The sequence below is a fragment of the Anser brachyrhynchus genome, assembly GCF_964034855.1.
Source record: "Anser brachyrhynchus genome assembly, chromosome: Z".
Lineage (NCBI taxonomy): Eukaryota > Metazoa > Chordata > Aves > Anseriformes > Anatidae > Anser > Anser brachyrhynchus.
In genome coordinates, this window is record NC_137697.1 from 30283929 (window position 1) to 30302741 (window position 18813).

At 36.2% G+C, this 18813-nt stretch overlaps 1 protein-coding gene across 6 annotated transcripts in view; it reads left to right on the forward strand.

Annotated features, from left to right (window-relative positions):
* Nucleotides 1–18813, forward strand: part of CCDC171 (coiled-coil domain containing 171) — a 171735-nt gene that overhangs the window by 45020 nt on the left and 107902 nt on the right. For all 6 annotated transcript variants that reach the window (XM_080573871.1, XM_080573875.1, XM_080573873.1 and 3 more), the window contains exons 9-11: nucleotides 332–470; nucleotides 11101–11203; nucleotides 16115–16218. In XM_080573871.1, the coding sequence (XP_080429997.1) occupies nucleotides 332–470; nucleotides 11101–11203; nucleotides 16115–16218 (346 nt within the window). The remainder of the gene's footprint in view (nucleotides 1–331; nucleotides 471–11100; nucleotides 11204–16114; nucleotides 16219–18813) is intronic.

The window sequence follows — 18813 nt, forward strand, 5'->3', positions numbered from 1 at the left end:
TTGTTGATTAAGCAAGACTTGACATAGTGTTTCTGAAGAGGGCTACCGTGTTAATTAAGTTTTGATGAATTATGTTTATTACGTGTAATTTGGAGTCCATATCAAAATGATCAAATAAAGTTATGGCTGGAAGCGTAGTAGAAACATTAGTAATTGAAAAAACTTTCCTGAAAAAAAAAAGTAGGACTTTTTCAGTTGAAAAAATAGTGTGTGGCTTCAGAAGCCTTACAATGTGTAAACATCATATGTGTCACGTCTGTTGATTATATATATAGTGTACTTCACAAAAGTATTTTTGATTAATAAATGTTCTAATGCTGAAACTTTCCAGATTAAAAAGAGAGTATTTCTCCACAAACAAGCAAATGAATGAGAAGATTGAGGAAAAGAAAAAGGTAATTAAAGATCTCTCTGAGAGGCTACAGGATAATGAAAAAACTCGCAGAGAATTACAAGAGGAACTTGCAATGGTAAGACAAAAGGCCTGTGGCACTTGTTTCTTAGGGGTTTTTCAACATACTGTGAAAATGCACTTGCTTTGCTGAGCAGTGCAAGAACTCTATTGTTACTCTAATCTTACTCATATTACTTTTTTTTTTTTTTGTAAAACATGAATAAATGTAGCTAATACACTGGAGAAGCTAAATTGAAAATGTACCTTAAGTGTTCTGCTGTGTATTTAACTGAAGAGCTTTTGCAGAAAACAGCTACATTAAAAGAGTGGCTATGAGAATTTAACTTGTGTTTGCGTTCCTAGAGAAGGCAGCAATTTGTAGAAACAGATTATGGTTCCTTGTAGGGAATATTATATCTTTGTACCTAGCCCTTTTTCATCTACAGGCTTCGTTAGGTACCATTGTATGTACGTACACACATTTATTTCACACAACATCTTGTTTTTACTGCAACATTTGACTATAAATATGCTTGTTTGAGGGTGACAAAGCAGAGGGGATTTTTTTTTTCTTTGATGTGGATTTGGCATGTGGGATGTATTTTACTGTGTTACTTTCTGAAATCTTTCTTTTTTATATGACCAACTGGGGCCTTCCCTCTGTTTCTACTCACCCCAAGTCTGAATAACGATTTTCCCATCCTCTTGCATAGCAGCAGAGACAAAACACATATCTTATGCATTATCTATAAAACCTTCTCTCTTTCAACTGTGTAGTAGCATTTGCAATATTTCTATACTTATCCAATGTAAACTATTTTATTTTATTTTATTTATTTATTTTTTTAATACTGGGCTGCAAATTTCTTCCTTTTCCATCTCCTGGAGCTGTGAGTTTGGAAGGTAAATGCAGTCAATTCCCCGCTGCTGGCAGTTACAGCAGCAGTGAACAGGAGTAGAGGCCTGCAGAAGAGAGGATCTGCAGACTTATTGCTGTCGTCTGTTCAGCTTATCTGAAAAATAAAGATATTTTAAAGGGTTACATGTTCACAGTCTGTAAACAAAAACATTATGAACAAGTAGACTTAAGTAGACTTGAATTATAGTTTCCCTGACTATGGATAATCAAATAGGTGAAAATTGTAAATAAGAACTGAATTGGAAAAGAAACCTGTAAGTGTAACTGCCTTTTGGAGTAAAATTGCTGAATGGTTCTCCATCATGAATGTTAAAGTCAGTATTGGGTGTGATTTCTGTAAATTTCATACACTTTAGTTCAGACAGGAATTAGTTCATAGAGTTCTGTAGTGTGCATTTATAAATAAAATTTGTTTTAAGTAACTGGGATCAGATGACTCTGTCCTCTGACAGATGATAGATCTTTTGTATGTCAGTCTTTGCCCTTGCCAATGTTTTAGTGAATTTGGATTCTCATTTCAAAATTACATTGATTGGCCATTCTTACAGTAACTACAAAACGAGTGTGTATGAATGACAAAGCATTCACCTATTCAGTGGTTTTAGGTTTTGTCACAGAGCTAATTACTAGTTTCAATTGATTGATGCCAAATGGTTCATCATACTTTTTAATTTTTTTTAGTCGGAATTATTCCATACATTGTCTTAATATACAGTTCTCATGCAGATTGGTAGCTAATAACAGATAAACAAATCAAAAACCCCTTCTTCCTTCTGGGAGAATCACACCTTCTTCCCTGCAAGAAGAAGTGTATTAAAAGACATTTGCTGGCCTAGTTAACCTGGAAAAATCATCTTATATGACACAAAAGGAATAAGAAGATAGAAAAGCAACTGTCTTCCCTAACTACTGTCAGTAATGATTAGTATGAAATTCATATGAATTCATATGATTCATATGAAATATATGTTCAATATGACATATTTCTACTATGAACATTAGAGACTTGTTAGCTATCTCTGTGATACAAGTTTTCCTTTTTATTTTGTGTTTTATTTTTTAACATTTCTGCTGTATTTGACAAAAATTCAGGAGAAAATTCTAGTTTTCGTCAAGGTTTCTGGTAAGGGCAAAAATATTAAATAGTGTATTCAAAATGAACATTACATTATAGAAGGGTAAAAAGCAGAATAGATTGTCTTGGTTAAAAGAAGGGTCTTGTTCATAGAGCTGGTTGTTTTAATTGTTACAATGGAGTGATTTCAAACCAGAGGACTGCCTTGAACAGGTAATAAAAACACTCATTTTCTGTGGAGTTGCATTAATGGTCCCCTTTGGGATTAGGTTTTTATCACCTTGGATGGCTTTGTATTTTTCCTGAAGACTTACTGTATTTGTTTGAGAAGCAGGAATATCTGTGTGTGGTCTTGTTTATTGAGTCTGGACAACTTTTTTTTTTTTTTTTCCCCAGAAGTGTAAAAGCAGAAGTCTCTGGCAAAAACTGAGTATAGATAGCATTTCACATACATTCACTTTATCAGACACATACTAAAATTGTGTGAAAATGTGTTCTCTTCCCTTCATTTCCCAATCTTGCTTTCTTGATCTGTTCATTACTTTCCTATGTTTTATACTACCATTAGACATCCTGTCCTTTCCACTCCAGTCTCATAATCTTATATTGGTTTCTCACTATACTGCTATAATACAGGTTAACATTTTTGTTTGTAAAACGTTTTGGGAAATATAATCAAACCAGTGAAGGCTGTTTGTTTTTAGAGAAACAGACTTACGCAGGGACCAAATACATTCTTTGGAAACTTTTTATATCAAAAAGAACATTTTTTTATGGCTCAGTTGAATGTATAGTAAAGTAGTTACACTGCTTTTAATTTTAAATATCAGCATGTGGCACAAGTTTGCCAGAAATTTGCATGGATCAGATGTGATAGAATCTGTTGGTATCAAACAAAACTGCTTATGAGTGTTCAGCATGAGCAGGCTCTCAAGTTTTCCATTGTGTTTTTACTGAGGAAATTGGTCTCAAGCTTGTCATTAATTCCAGCTAGGGTTTTTAGAAATTTTAGCTTGAAGAACAGGAATTTGGAAGAATGGCCATTGTGATTCAGATCTTGTTTTAAATTGAAACAGTCCCAGCTGTATTCCTGCCCCATGGAAAGAATAAGTGGTGCCTTGAATAGGTTTTAAAGTTACTCAGGGTATTTACATTTCTGGCACCTAGTAGTGGATGAGTACTAATTCTTAGTACCGGACAAGAGGGAGACGTTGAATCTTTATTTTATGAGAAATGTATATTGAAATTTGGGGAACTTGCCAATTCACCAGAATGCATATTAGGAAATTGCAGTCATTAAGAATAGTGTATTTTAGTGTAAATTTCTTTAATCTGGATGTATTGTGTATTCATTTCCTCCCGCTTGTATAGATACTATCAGGAGTAGTATAATTGTATAATTAGTGTATAAGTAGTGTAATAGATTACACCCAGACTCTTTTGCCTTGTGGCATATAAATCTTTTCCTTGCAGTCATGCATGCAGTCATGTGGTGTATATATTTAGGCTGTCTGTAATAGCCTTGTAGGTTATTGCAAGCTGAAAGTCAGGACAGGAGTGTTTGAGAATCTAGTTCATGTACATTGGCAGTAACTTGTTGTTTAGTAGTAGTCTCTCAAGTATTGATTGAACAGACAATAAAACACCCTGAATGTTATGATTATTCTACAAGTTCTGTGGAATAGGATCTGGTACTCAATGGCAATGATTAACTGTGAACATTTTTTTGTTTCAATTAAAAACAAACAAAAAAAGCAACACAGAAGACAGAGGCACAGTCTTCATTAATTTTGTGCTAATGATTGTTAAATGGTGTATTACCTTGTTTTGTGTTTTTGTTTTACTTGCCTTGACTTGAGTGTTCCTTCTTATGTTGTCCCAGTTCAAGAAGACCAATCAGTCTGATAAATCCCATTGATGTCAAGCATATGTTTAAATGATCTTCTACAAAGAAATCAATTTCATAATTTATTCTGGAGATGTCACTCAAACTGTGATGTTCCAGTGTTTGAAGACAGGCATCTAAGAAGTGCTTTTGAAGTTGCCAATTCTTGAAAAAAAACTGACTTAACCAAAAAAGCCTGAAGAGAAACTCTTACAAAATTCTCTTCTACCAAAAGGTTGTTGCAAACTTCTCTGTAGGAAACTAGAATTGTTCTGTTTAAAACTTGAGCATTTTTGATGAATTTCATTTCAGGTTATTAAAACTGAGGCACAAAATTTCTTGAGAAATTTTATTTAATTTACCTGTGGCCAGGCATGTTTTAAAGACTGCTCTACAAACTTTCAAAAATTTTAGCTAATACGAGATAATAAATAAAATGTGAAGTATTTAATAGCTAGTTAACTTGAACAAAAATAAAGAGTAGCCTAAAGAACTATATTGTTGGGGGTTGGGGGAGTTGTTTTGTTTTTGTTATAGTTCATGCTTGGTTGCTTAAAATTTGTGCCACTGTCCTGCAATACAGAATATCACTCAGGTAAAACCAATTGTTTACTGTGGAGCAGCCTTCTGGAGCTATTTCTGTAACTGATTTGCTTTGGTCATGCTTGGTCACTGCATTCTGATTCTTTTATAAAGCATTTACCCAAATGCTTTTCAAGGAGTAGCTGAACACGCTGCTTCTTAGTGACTGTGTGGCTATGTCTAGCTTTGGCACATGCTCTGACATCAACAGATGACACTTGGACTGCACACTAAGTGACTGAATTAGTCTGTGTGCAGTAGAGCCACACAGGAAATCCCTGCAACTGCAAATAAAACAGGCAATGCTCCTGAGAAGATCCCTCATGGAATAATGGCAGTAGATTGCAGGACAGGACCCCAGTTCCTTGTTTGATAGATCTGGAGTTTTTGTTAAGTTAGTTTTGAAAGAGCCTCAGACTCCTGCCTACATGTTTATTCTTAAATTGTATTGAGCTTGAGATGCACACATTTGCAGAATTAGTCACATGGGCTATTCTTGAAGCGTGTATAGTAGGGTTTATGCTTACTTTATTCAACAACATGAGAGTTCAGTCTTAGAAAATCCTAAAAACAAAAACCACGACATAAATCAAAAAAGAAAACAAACAAATAAACGAACAAACAAAGAAAACAAAAAAACAAACAATGGGACTTCATTTCTGGAGCAGGTGATGTAATGATACCAAAATAGGAGACTGTAGATGAGAGTACCTCTGCAACCATGGTGGTAGGGAGTTGCCCAGATAAGTACAAATACCCTGCCTCTGAAAGGTTAGCGTAATTCTGACAGTGGGTGAAATAATTTGTACAAGTAGTAGATTTTCCAAATAGTTCCAGTTATTCTTAGTTAAGGATTTGTAGCATTTGGAAGACTTTTCCCCTGGTTAGAGCCTACAATACTTGTAATAAAAAATACTTGGCTTCTATTTAATGTCTTGAAAAATGCAGTTTTGTTTTTAGATGTTTATGTAAATATATGGTGAAATACATTCTTCTACCAGAACCTCTTCTGTTCTCAAGGGATGTTTTGCAATACTAAGTGCCTTCTTAAGGATATGAGGTTTGACTTGGGGAAGGGGCTATAATCCAGCATATATTCTGAGTTCAGGAAGTATGATTTTGCTGCTGTATTATTTGGTTTCTAGCCTCCCAATCTGAATATTTTGGAGGGGGAGAGTTGTGTTTGGGAGGGATAGGAAATACTCAATATAAGTTTGGAGAATTTTAAATTCTCAAGTGTTTTTGATGCATGCAGTTGGGCTTTTTGAAATTAGACTTGATAGTGGATGTATTATTTGCTTCAACCAGACTATCCTTTCATTTTTCCCTGTGGGTACCTTCCTTTCAGAATAATCACACAGAATGGCAGTCACTGATGCTGGCAGGCATCTCTGGAGATCATCTAATCCACCCCCCATTCAGAGCAAGGTCAACTACAATAGGTTTTTCAGGACTGTATCCAGCTCAATTTTGAGTATCTCCAAGGACTGAAGCTACACAATGACTTTGGACAGTCTGTTCTAGTGTTTGACCATCCTCACAGTAATTTTTTTTCTTGTATTTAAATGGAATTTCTTGTAGTTTAGTTTGTGTATATTGCCTCTTGTGCAGGGACTGAGCACCACAGAGGAGTCTGGCTTCCTTTTCTCCACTTCCTCTTGTCAGGTGCTTACACATATTGTAAGTCCACCTGAGCCTTCTCCTCTCTAGGCTAAACAGTCCCAGCTCTCTTTGCCTCTCCTGGTATTACAGTTTTACCAGTCCCTATGTCATCTTTGGCCCTTTGTTGGACTCATTCCTATAAATCCATTTCCCTCTTTTACTGGGGAGCCCAGAACTGGACCCAGCACTGCAGATGTGTCTCACCAGGGCTGAGTAGAGGAGAAGGCATCACTTAACTTGCTGGTGATGGCTTTGCTAGTGCAGCCCAGGATACTGGTGGCCGTCTTTGCCTCAAACACACGTTGCTAGCTCATGGTCAGTTGACTCAAGTTGGTTTCCAGCCTGTGCTGCCATGTGGAGTTATTTTTCCCCAGGTGCAGAACTTTGCACTTACCTTTTTTTGCACCTCCTAATGTTCTTGTTGGCCCATTTCTCCAGTAGCTGCAGGTCCTTCTGAATAGTAGCAAAACCCCTCTGGTGATTCAGTCAATACTTCCACGTTTTTACTGAAAACTTGCTGAGGGTGCACTCTGACCATCATCCCAGTCATTAATGAAGATGTTAAACAGCATTGGCTCCACTGCTGACTCCACTGGGATACCAGCAGTGGCAGAACACTGCTCACGACCCTCTGCCTGCTTACTGCCCCACAAGCCCTGCAGTTCAGCCGGTTTTAAATCTGCCTCATTGTACACTTATCTAGCCAATACTTCATCAGTTTATCTATGATGATGTTATGGAAGGCAATGTCTAAAGACTTACTAAAGTCAAGATAAATGATATGCTGTGCCATTTCCCCTCAACCTTCAGGACATTTGTCTCATTGTTGAAGGCTGTCAGGTTAGTTAAGCTGGATTTCCTCTTTCGATGTCCATGTTCGATACTACTGATCATGTTCTTGTCCTTCATGTGTTTGGAAATGGTTTCCTAAATTACTTATTTTATCACCTTCTCAAGGATAAGTGCGAGACCAACTTGCCTGAAGTTCCCTGCATCCTCTTTCTTGCCCTTTCTGAAGACAGGAGTGACCTTTGCTTTCTTGCAGTCCTCAGGAACCTCCCATGATCACCAAGGTATTTCAAAGACAGCTTAGAGTGGCCTGACAGTGACATTGGCCTGCTTGCTCAGCTCTTGTGAGTACATGCCATCATGTCCCATGGGTATGTGTGCATTCAGTTTGTTCAAATGTTTCCTAACCTGGTCTTCCACCACTGAGGGTAGGTCATCTTGGTCCAGGCTTTACCACTCGTCTCAGGGAACTGAGATTCATGAAGGCTGGTCTTGTGCACTGAGGTGAACAAGGCATCGAGAAAGCCGTTCTTGTGTCCTCATCACCAGATCTCCTTCCCCACTCAGTAGCAGGCCCACATTTTGCCCAGTCTTCCTTTTGCTGGTGATTTGTGTGAAGGTACCTTTACTTCTGCCTTTTGTGTGCCTTGCTAGATTCAATTCTAGGTAGATTTTAGCTTTTCTAAGCTCATTCCTCTGTGCTTTGACAGTGTCTCTGTATTTCTTCCAGGTCACCTGTCCCCACTTCCACCTTCTGTGTGCTCCCTTTAAATATTTAAATTTACCTGGGAGGTCCTTGTTCATTCTTACAGGTCTTCTGTTGCCTTTGATTTTCAAGGATCACCTCCAAGCTCAAGAATGGTCAATCCTGATGAGCAGGAAGTGAAGAAAAGCCAGCAAAAGGCTTACAAGTGGTCTTTCACCTCTTTCTACTAATGAGGTAGAAAGGGTTGGGAAGCAAACCATCCTTACATGGAGGCTTTAGCACTTTGTCACCTAATTTCCCTTTTGAACTAATCTAGGGAACGTTCATACAAGTATTCACACAGGAATGACATCGCCTAACACAAATGTGATGATGGATAGAGGTGGTGGGAGAGAGTAATCTCCTCTCCTCGAATAGTTGGATCTGGCAGAGATCTTTCAGCAGCTGCAACTGATTATATTTGACTTCTACACTCTAGTGGACTCCATTTCCCCTTTCAAAGCAGAGTTATGTATGCCCTCTGTGTTTGTTCATCTCGAAGACAAGAAAACTAAGAGAGTTACAGCTACTGCCATGAACTATCAGATGGGTGCTTTTGGAGAAGACTGAGCTACGCTCTCATTAGAATTGTGCAGTGCAAGTATGAGAGCAAACAGAAGTTTTAGAAAGGGAAATTCTAACTACCTGTAAGGGGAAAAAAAAAACACTTCACAGTGAGGATTGTGAGCTATTGGAACAGGTTGCCTGGAGGGGTTGTCGAATCTCCGTCCTTGAGGATACTTGAAACTTGACTGGACAGTGCTCTGAGCAACCTAACCTGACTTCAAGCATGGCCCTGCTTTGAGTGGGGAGTGGGACCAGATGACCTCCAGAGATCCTGTCAGCTTAAATTATTCCATGATTTTATGACTCTGCGCATTCTTATTAGATACCTGTCAGTGAGACATAAGAAGTTAGATCGATACATTCAGACCCTTTTGTACTCTTATCCAGTGTCTGGATTTCCTACACTGTAGTTCACAGTATTTCTATTCATTTCTAATAATGGGAGAGAGTGATTGAAAATGGGAGTTAGAAAGGAAGGATACAAAATTTTTTGCTGCAGAAGTGTGGAGAAACTGGCTAGTCTAAAGAATTTCCTTTTGATCTTTATTGCTGTTGAAAAACAGAGACTGAAATTGGTTTAGAGAGTATGGATGCAGTTAGCAAATAAAGCACAGAGCAGTAGTGAAGACTAAATAAACTGCAATATACTGTTTAAATTGTGGTAAATTAACTAAACCAAATGAAAAAATTGGATTAGGAGAGAGAAAAAGAATTCTCACATTTGAATTTTTCATGGGAAAGGGTTTTTCTGGGAAGATTTAGTTTGCTCTTGTCTGTGCTGGAGTGCTTTCTATAAAAAAGAGTATTTATTCTATGATGATGCTGATCATGTTATTAACTTATTTGTAATATGTGAGGTCTTTGAGATTGTATCAGTACAGGACAGTAATGAATTTCATATATTTGCATCCTGTGAACTATTTTTACTGGATTTCAGCAAATACAATCTCTCTCTACATAAAAAATTTTATAGACTAAGAATTAAAACTCTCTTATTTTTAAATACATAGAAGTGGTTTGGAAATTCTTTATGAAGTGTAGTACAAACTCTCACACAAGGAAAGGCGTGTAAATGCTACAGGGGACCTAACATTGAAATACACACATGAATAATATATTAGTTGATATACAGTACATATAATTAAAATTGAAAGAGTAAAGCAAATTTATAAAATATTTAAACTGAGTAGTGAAGAACACTGCAGAGAATTAAATGTCTTTTTTTTTCCTTTTTTTTCTTTTTTTTTTTTTTGCCTGCTAGTTTTACGCTACCAGTATGTAGCAGTAGCAGTTTTCTTAGGGAGGATGTTTCCCACACTTGAGAAATTGACTGGGTCTTTACATGTGCAGTGAAACATAATTAAAGTGATAGTTTATAGATATGATAGAAAACAGTAGGATTTTTCTCAGTGCAAATAGGGTAAACGTCCATAACAAAGTAGAAGTGGAAATTAGTCAAATAGGTATTAGAATTTAGAATAAAAATAAATTGAGTAATTAAAAATAATTAGTTTGAACATAACATCTTTGAACATAACCTTTGACACCTTTGAACATAAACCTTGTTATAAGAAAATTATGAAAAAAATGTTTAAATCTAGTTTCCTCTTGATTTTTTTAAACTTGTGAGTTGTAACACACTTTGTCAATGATCATCTAAAATTGTACTTTTCTTTTGAGAAGTCAAAGCTACATATGTCCAACAGGATGTTAGTCTTGTCTGGAATTACAGATGCATCTGTAATAGCAGTCTTTGAAAGCTGCAAGTTTTAATGTTGGATATAAATTGAAAGAATGATTTGATACAGTCGATATTATTGCATTGATTAAAAACTCTGCTATAATACTATTAATTAATACCTCAATATAAAAACAGTGTCTTAATTTGAACAATAGGCTGCACTTAACAGCTTTCTTTAAGAAAATTCAATGCTAGAAGCTGAAAGGCTCTGCTGCTTTACATTCCATTCATAGGGAGAATTTTTTGAGGTTGAGGAAATAACTATCAAGCTTGGAAGATACTAACAATTGAAGTAGGCAGGTTTGCAATGAGAATAGGTGTGGGATTTGACAGAGTGCCAAATCATGAATTTCTAGACTGTCTGCCAGTAGTTTGGTGTCTTTCTGGATGCCCTTGTAGGGTATAACAACAGATTTCATTGCTTGCATATTGCTTCATGGGCAGCAGTTAATCATCGTTCATTAAGATATTTTTAAAGCAGAAGATCTTCAAGACCAATTTTTATTTTTATTTTGACTACCTGAAGCCTTTACATCTATTTTAAATGTGTTTCAAGTTTCCATGAAACCCTGTTAATTATTTGTGGCATTAGCTCATTTGACTCAGGAAAAGAAGTGTTAAAAGCATAACATGAATCTAAACATAAAAGGCAATAAAAATACCATGATCTGTATTGCTTATGTTTACTATTTTAATGGATTTCTTTTCCCCCCTCCTGTCTGTCTCTCCTGTCAAATAAAGGCCAAGAAACACCAGGTCTTTCTAACAGAGACGTATGAAAACAACATGAGAGAGCTGGAGTTACTCTTGGACAGCTTTGCTATGTCAGGCCAGCGGACAGCAGGTTAGTTGAAGGTATAAAATGACAGATGCATCTGTCAATGTTCCAAAGTCACTACATTGTGGGAATTCTGCAGATGCCTCTTGCATTCCCTCTTCTCAACATGCTTTGATTTGATGACATGATAAGAGCAGTTCTCACAGCAGTCAAATGGCCTTCCTAGCTGAGAAAGGGTGACGGAATGTGGACCTGCTGTTGTCAGCCCAGAGCTTGATTTACAAATGCTGGGGTGTATATGATCGGTCAGAAAAGGGCTCACTTGCTGTGCTCTAAATCCAACTGAGAAAAAAGTCCTTACAGTATACCTGCAAAGGGAACAGATGTTTTGCCTGAACTGAGCCAAATTCTCAGGCAACCTTCAGCAACTTAAAGGTCATATATTCAAAAAGGTTGTGTAGGACACATGATATAACACAATACTTTTTGCTGTTGAGTGTGCACTAATATTGTATTGCATTCATTTGATCTAATGCAATTATTTTTCTGTTCTAATTATAATGAATTGCAAGTTAGTAGTTGTCAGTCAACAAACTGCTGCGCGCATAAACATTTGAAATTGTGGCTAACAAACAGAATTTTAATATAAAAGCTTGTGATCTTTTTTAAAGGGTGAAAACAATGCACTTTTCATTTGAAATCTTCATTAAAAGCTATGTATAAAAAAAATTCTCTATGTGATTCCTGTTAGAAAGTCATATGCTAGACACAAAAAGCTTTCAATTTACAGAGCAAATAAACTGGAAAAAACAACAACAACAACAACCACCAAACCAAAACAAAACAAAAACAGGTTAAATGTTTCTTAAAGGGCAAATTAATTTATTTGATTTAAATTGTGATGACAAGTTTCTGCAATGTTTAGCAACAATAGACATAAAAGGTGGTATAACATCTTTAAGGAAAGATGCGCACATACATTAAGATTTTTTTAAGGCCTAGTACTGTTAAAATAGAGTAAAGGAACTTCCTAGGAATTCTTTTGCTCTCAAAGGCCTAGCCTTGAATATGTGATAAATTGATTTCTTCATATGGGCTATATAACTTTTATTTGGGAGCTGGTATCAGTCTTATTCTGTAATCATAAGTGTAATTCCTGTGGGTAATACCTATAGGTTTACTGCAGATTTGTCAGACTGAAAAGCTCTTCAAATCTGTATGTTTTCCTCAATCTTGCAAAGTTCCACATGCCCAGAGGGGATATTGCAATTCTGGAGGGAGCTGGATGCTGCTGCCAAAGCGTAGTTCCAAAGCAGTAATTGTCTTTTGGATAGGTTTTCTGTTCTCCCTCATGATAAACCTTGCAGAGAACAGCTTTGACCTGTTTCTATCTTATTAGGGATTTGGTAACTTCAGTATTAATTTACTTACGTTGTTTGAAGTAAACTTCGAAAGATCTTATTTAAAGGGATCTTTTTTTAAGCTTCAGTGTCTCTGTAGAGGCTTAGTTGAGGCAGAAAGTCAAATTTAGCACTGCTGTAGATTGAGTCTTTATCTCTAATACTGAAGTGGATGTTGACAAATATATTTGTTCTACATGTTCAGTATGCTTTTAAGTGTGAAACAACATTTTTAATGCTCTCAGCTTAATGTGTTACACTTAGGAATTTATTATCTAACAATATAATTTTTCAAAAAACAAGTCTTATTTGAAATGGAAATGCCTTGATGCCAGTAAAAGTCAAAATCATTGGTAAATCTTTATAGTTTAATTAGCAGAAGCGGGGAATTGATGCTACACAAGCCATAGTTGACTGGACAGTCTTCCTTGTTTTGATTCTTTTCTCTTTAGACTTTCAACTGAAGTGGTGAAAATTTTTCCTTAAAAATCTGTCAATATAAAGGCTCCAGACCCTTCATTTAAGTGCTGATAGTTACTGTGCTTTTGGAGCTATCCAGGAAAAAGAGAAGAAGACTTTATATTTGTCAGATTAAAAGAAATTAAAAAAAAAAAATTATACATTCCAAGCTAAGAAGCACAATCTACATCTTCCTCTTTTTAAGTGACCTTTATAAATATTCCACAGCATTGTTACTGTTACCGGCCAATTTGCATGATTTCAGTTTGTTCATATTCAGTTTGTCATATTTTGCAGTTATTCACCTGTAGGGTGTGTGCTCAGAGAAATTTGTCTTCATTTTAAGCAAAAAAGAAAAAAAAAAGTTGCAGTAATCTGAAAAAAAAAAAAAGAAAATTGTGAATTGAATATAAAGAGATAAGAGTTTTAGCTGTTTGAATCAGTAGAAAGACTTGAAAGAGTAGTTTACTCATCTTTTTACCTCCTGTCAGAGTCATGTTGAACCTGGCATTTTCCCCAGATTTTTCCCCAAAACTCTTAGGTGATACTGGGCAAATGCTTCAAGTATTGTTTTCCCCCTTGTTGCTGAAGTAAGGGCCTCTCCAGCAAGACAGTGCCATTTGGATTATGTTGCATGTCTCCTGCATAGCTGTATGGAAACAGACAACATTTGGCCAGTATTAAAGCTGTGGGCTTGTTTTCAGCTAATGCAGGAAGGTGGAATCTGGTATTTCTGTTGGCAAGCTGGGCTGCCTAGAAAATAAGGTTGCAGCAAAGGCAAATAATGCCAGGATGGAAAGTTTACTGGCAAAAGTCTGTTCTTGGCAACCATGATATAAATTAAGACAGTTCAAAGACATGTTTTAGGGACAGCATTGCAGTTTGGGACTTCAGAAATGAAGATACATTATTTAGACAGCTTGATGAAAAATATGGATTGGAAGACAACTGCTAGATTGACTTAATGGCTGTTATTTTAAATTGACGATAGCTGCGTGTTACAGCTTCTTTGGAGCTGGAAGTAAGGAACAGCAGTACTTTTTTTTTTTTTTCCTGTGCAATAGGTTCACTGCAAAGTGTTCCTACAATAGATAATAGGAAGAAATTGCTTTTGTAATTGAAAAGACAGCACTGGAGTCCTGTGCATCCTTAACTTTAGCTATGGTAAAACGGCAGTATTGTAAGGTGTTACAGATCTGTTATTATATCTAAAATCTGAACTTCTCACAAAAGGTCAGATTTTATGATTTTTTCTCAGGATGATTGTAAGTGTAATAAATTGCCATCTGGGACAGTTCTAGGACTCAGAGTTTTGAGTCAGGGCACTGGACTACCATTGAGAAGATCTTGCTTTTCCCTGACTCTGTAGATGTTAGAAACTGTGGAAAATAGCTGTCCACTGGAGGTACCTGATAAGACAGAGCAGCGTTCTATCCTAGAGATGTGCCTTATTTCTAAATTCACTTTTATGTACATTCTTTCTAAGTTCACTTTTATGCTGTAGGGCAGATTATGCTCCTGAGACTGAAAACAAATTTACAAAACTGTATTGGTTTTTCTAGGCGTAACTTTGACAGAAACAGCTGGCCAGCAAGTTGAATAGAAAAGTTAGTGTCCAATCTGAATAGTACTCAGCCATACTCTATGCTTTCTGACATTGAAGGGCTGGGAAGGAAGTCAGTAATTAATTTAAAACTTAAATTTTCAAAATGGCTGTTGGCAGTATTTTCTAACTTGCATGTGTGTGCAGGTTTTCCACTAACAATAGTGTGTTATGTGTGGCATACAGGATAAATCCAATTTTTTAGAATATCACACTAATTAGATAATACTAACCACAGGATTCTTAAAAAAATAAAAATTAAAAAAAAATCCAACAACTTGGAAGTCTGTAAGGGTACCTTCTCTGACTGACAAAATTTCATTCAGGACTGTGACTGACCCAATGAAAAGACTTAGTGTTTAGTATCTGATTTGACTTTATGAGCCACCCTGGGAAAATTGATGATAAATGCACATTACTCATTACAGCTTTTTTGGAGCTAGAAGTATAGAAGAACAGTACTTTTTTTTTTCTCTTTTTTTCTTTTTTTCTTTTTCTGTACAATAGGATCACTTCAAAATATTCCTGCAGTGGGTAATAGGGAGAAGCCCTGTACATTCTTATCTTCAAGGCTTGAGGAAAAGGTGATGTTATCATTTGTTATAAAATGGACTTATAAAAGATGCATACTAATATAAACAAAGCTGAGGAGGAATCTGTCAATAACTTGCTATTTTGCTGTAACACCAGAAAAAACGAGTACGTTTTTCTTGGAAATTTAATATCAGCTGACATCTTGTGACCTCTTGATCAATATAGGGTTGTTTTGCTTTCTTAGCACATTGTACTACAGCCTTTGGAATGTTCAGACTTGTTCATATGTCCCTAATTAAGGCAACCAGATCAGAAGTCTCCATCTAAAGGTTTAATAAATAAGTATAGTGTGTATATAATGGATATATCAGCTTGAAGATTTATAATTGAAACATTATGTAGGACTCTGCAGACAGATAATAATTTTTTTTTATTATTTCCTTTGGAATGAAATTCAAGATCATTTAAAAGGTTTTTAAGACCTCTCCAAGCATAATATAGTCATGTGATCTTTGGCTCAGTAAAGCTTTGAGTAAATGAAGTACTACATTATAATTTGCATGCTTAGTCACAACAGCAAAATAATGTCAAGAAAAGTGTAACATGCTTAACTTTCAGGCAATGTGTTTTTCAAAGTGTGTTATTGTGTGGTTTTAATGTTGGCTGGTCTGACTGAATGACACAGTTTTGACCACTGTAGAAATTATATTTGAGACTGCATACCAAACACATTAGGTAAAAATGTAGTCCAGAATTTACAGTCCTGTATCTTGTATTAAAAGTTTTATACAAATGTCTTTCAGCTGTATTTGCTATGAAAGTATGGCTATTCAGCTTTATCTTTTGTGGAAAAAAAGGCTGCTGTTCAGTGTTTTGTATTGTCACTGAAGCCCTAACTAATTTTAATATTTCTCATCCAGTGTGAGTAGTTTTCTCTCTGTGGCTTTATGGGCTTAATTTTCATTCTCTATTTTTCTTTAGGCACTTGTAAGGACAAAGATAAACCTTCAAGCTTCTCTGTCCTTGAGACTTTGAGTTGTACCTTGACAGCTTACCAGAACAAGCTGGAAGATACGTCTAATGAGGTAACACTCGCACTGTTTGGCTCTATATGTATTGCCTTCAGCCTGCAGCAGTACATACGCTTTGCTTGTAACAAAGGTCAGAAGAGAGGGAATGTTGAGCTGACAGCTTCACATATACAAAAAGAAATAGCCTCTGTCACTACTATTTCTCTAAGCTTGCCCTGCGGTAAAGTTTCACTTATATTTGGGGGGACGGGGAAAAGAGGTTTTTTTTTTCCCACTTTTTTTTTTTTTTTAATCTGTTGGGCTTACTATTTTCAATAATCATTCATGGAAATAGGTCTTCCATATCTAGGATTTCAGTTAAAAGAAGACAAGATGTAAGAGTTTGGGCAGTGTATATTACAGTACTCCTAAATACCACTTAAGACTCAGCAGTCATTGGTATCAGATTTGCAAATATACATTCCCTTGTATATTTAAAACGTGGCATAATTTTCTGAGATGAGCGTGTTTATGATGAAGTCTCTATTTTTTGATGGCGTTTTGCAGTCTTTTCAAGTAAAATAGTACCTTGACAGTACTTTCCTTAAGATGGCAATTGATACATTTCAATTTTGGGAGTCCTACCCTTGAAAAAAAAGTGCTTTTCATGCAGTTCTACTGACCTTTTATTTTACTGTCTGAAAAGTCACAATCTTGCATTTATTTTCTCATTTGTATTGCTAATGTGATTAAATTAATCCTCTTGGGTTTAAATGTTTTATGAATTTGTAGCTTTAAAGGCTGTAGAGAGAGGTTAACTACACTTTGTTAAAGCTTTTCTGTACAAAATTTTAATTAGCTTATCTTTGGATAAAATTGGCAAATACGGAAGAGCAAGGTGTAGTGAGACTGTAAAAATGCCAGTAATGTTTTTTCATTTTTAGGTTTTGTCTTTTGTTTTGACAAATGCATAGTCTAGCTAGGCATTCGCAATATTAAAAAAAAAAAAAAAGTATATCAGCTTTGCCCGTCTTACAGGAAAAAGCATGGTCTCCTGGAAGACCTTTGAGTTTGTTCAGTGGGCGCAAAAATAAGTGACCATGGAAACAATTATACTTTTGTAAACAGCAAGCACTGTTAGGTCTCTCCCAGTGAGATAAGAGAGCCGACGTGTATAGTCATTATGAAACTCTTCTGAGACCCAAGTCTGGAAGCTGCAGAGTAACTAGGAACATATTACCCACAGCGAATTGTTATTTGGGAGGAGGAGTGTCACGTGGTGTGCAGCACAGTTGAAAAGTCGACTCAGCAGGCTTTGGCTTAGTGATGTGCTTTGTTGTGAAACCGTGCCAGAGACAGCAGTGGGGAGACCAAGGGGGTGGCTGCTAAGAAAGCAAAGAGGGTATTCTGACAGAAAGAAGAATGAACTGTCAAGGAAAATAAATCGCAAGCAGAGCAGGACCAACTGATGACCTGCCACAAGACTTCCCAGTAGGACTGCATGTGACTGACCCTGAAGTTGTCATACAGAGCCAGAGATCACTGAGCACCTTCATGGTGCACAGAAAGGGCAGTGCTCTGTCCTTCTTGATTACCCTGTCCCCAAAGATAACACTGCTTTTGTTTTTTTGTATATTAGATATGTATAGTAGTAAAACTGTTTGTAATAATACAATAAAACTCAAAGGGACTATGAAGGGCACTGTGCAATAAAAATAGGATGTTTTAATACACAGCAGTAATGGTTTAGTTTTGAGTAATTATGTAGTGGTTATTTTTGTAGTGAGATTTCCAACAAGACCACACATACTGATGGAATTATTAATATACATGTACACCTGTGTGGGTATGTGAAATATGCTGGTAAACTTGTAATTTGTCACCTTTAATTTACTGTGTTAATGACTAGATTAAATTATATAGTTTGTTTGTGTGACTGAAAGTTGTATGTGTGTTTTGTTTTTGATGGAGAATAAGTTTTTGACTTTATGTGCAGAATGTGCAGACGCTCTACTGCAGACGCTAGAATATGCTTGGGGAGAGAGAAACGGCTACTAAACGTAAAAAGACTGGAAATATTCCAGTTGCAGTCTGCAATTTACCATAATTATTTCTGAGGGTTCTGCCAGGTCTCCTGATCTGAAATTGAACAACAAAAAAAAAAATTCAGAGTAATTTGTAAATTTTGTAAATGGGATATTTTACTTCGGAGTTGTTTCTGAATGCTCAGGTGTGAGCAGTAGCCTTCAAAGTAGTACATATCTATTCGATGGTTTACTTCAGACGAATGTCTTACTAACCTCATCATCAGGTAACCAACAACAAAGGTTATAGTGATGTATTATCTTTTTTTTCTGAAAGTGAAGCTAGTACACCTAGTGGTCATTATGGACCACTAAGGTGGTTGCTTCTAAAACCTAAAAAGTTGACAAGTCAACACGTCTCTCTTGGGATCATTCCTGCTGCTTCTTGGTATCTGACTGCTGTGCAGCACTCAGTAAAAAGCAAGAGACTATTCTCTTAGCTGGACACTTTGTGCAAAAGGCCAGTGACTTTGCAAGCCTGTTTTCTCAAACCACTCCCTGAATCATAATCTGAATTTATTACATTTCAAACACACTTCAAAGTCCTTGTTTTTGTCAGATATTTTGAGAGTTGATGGGAAAGTTA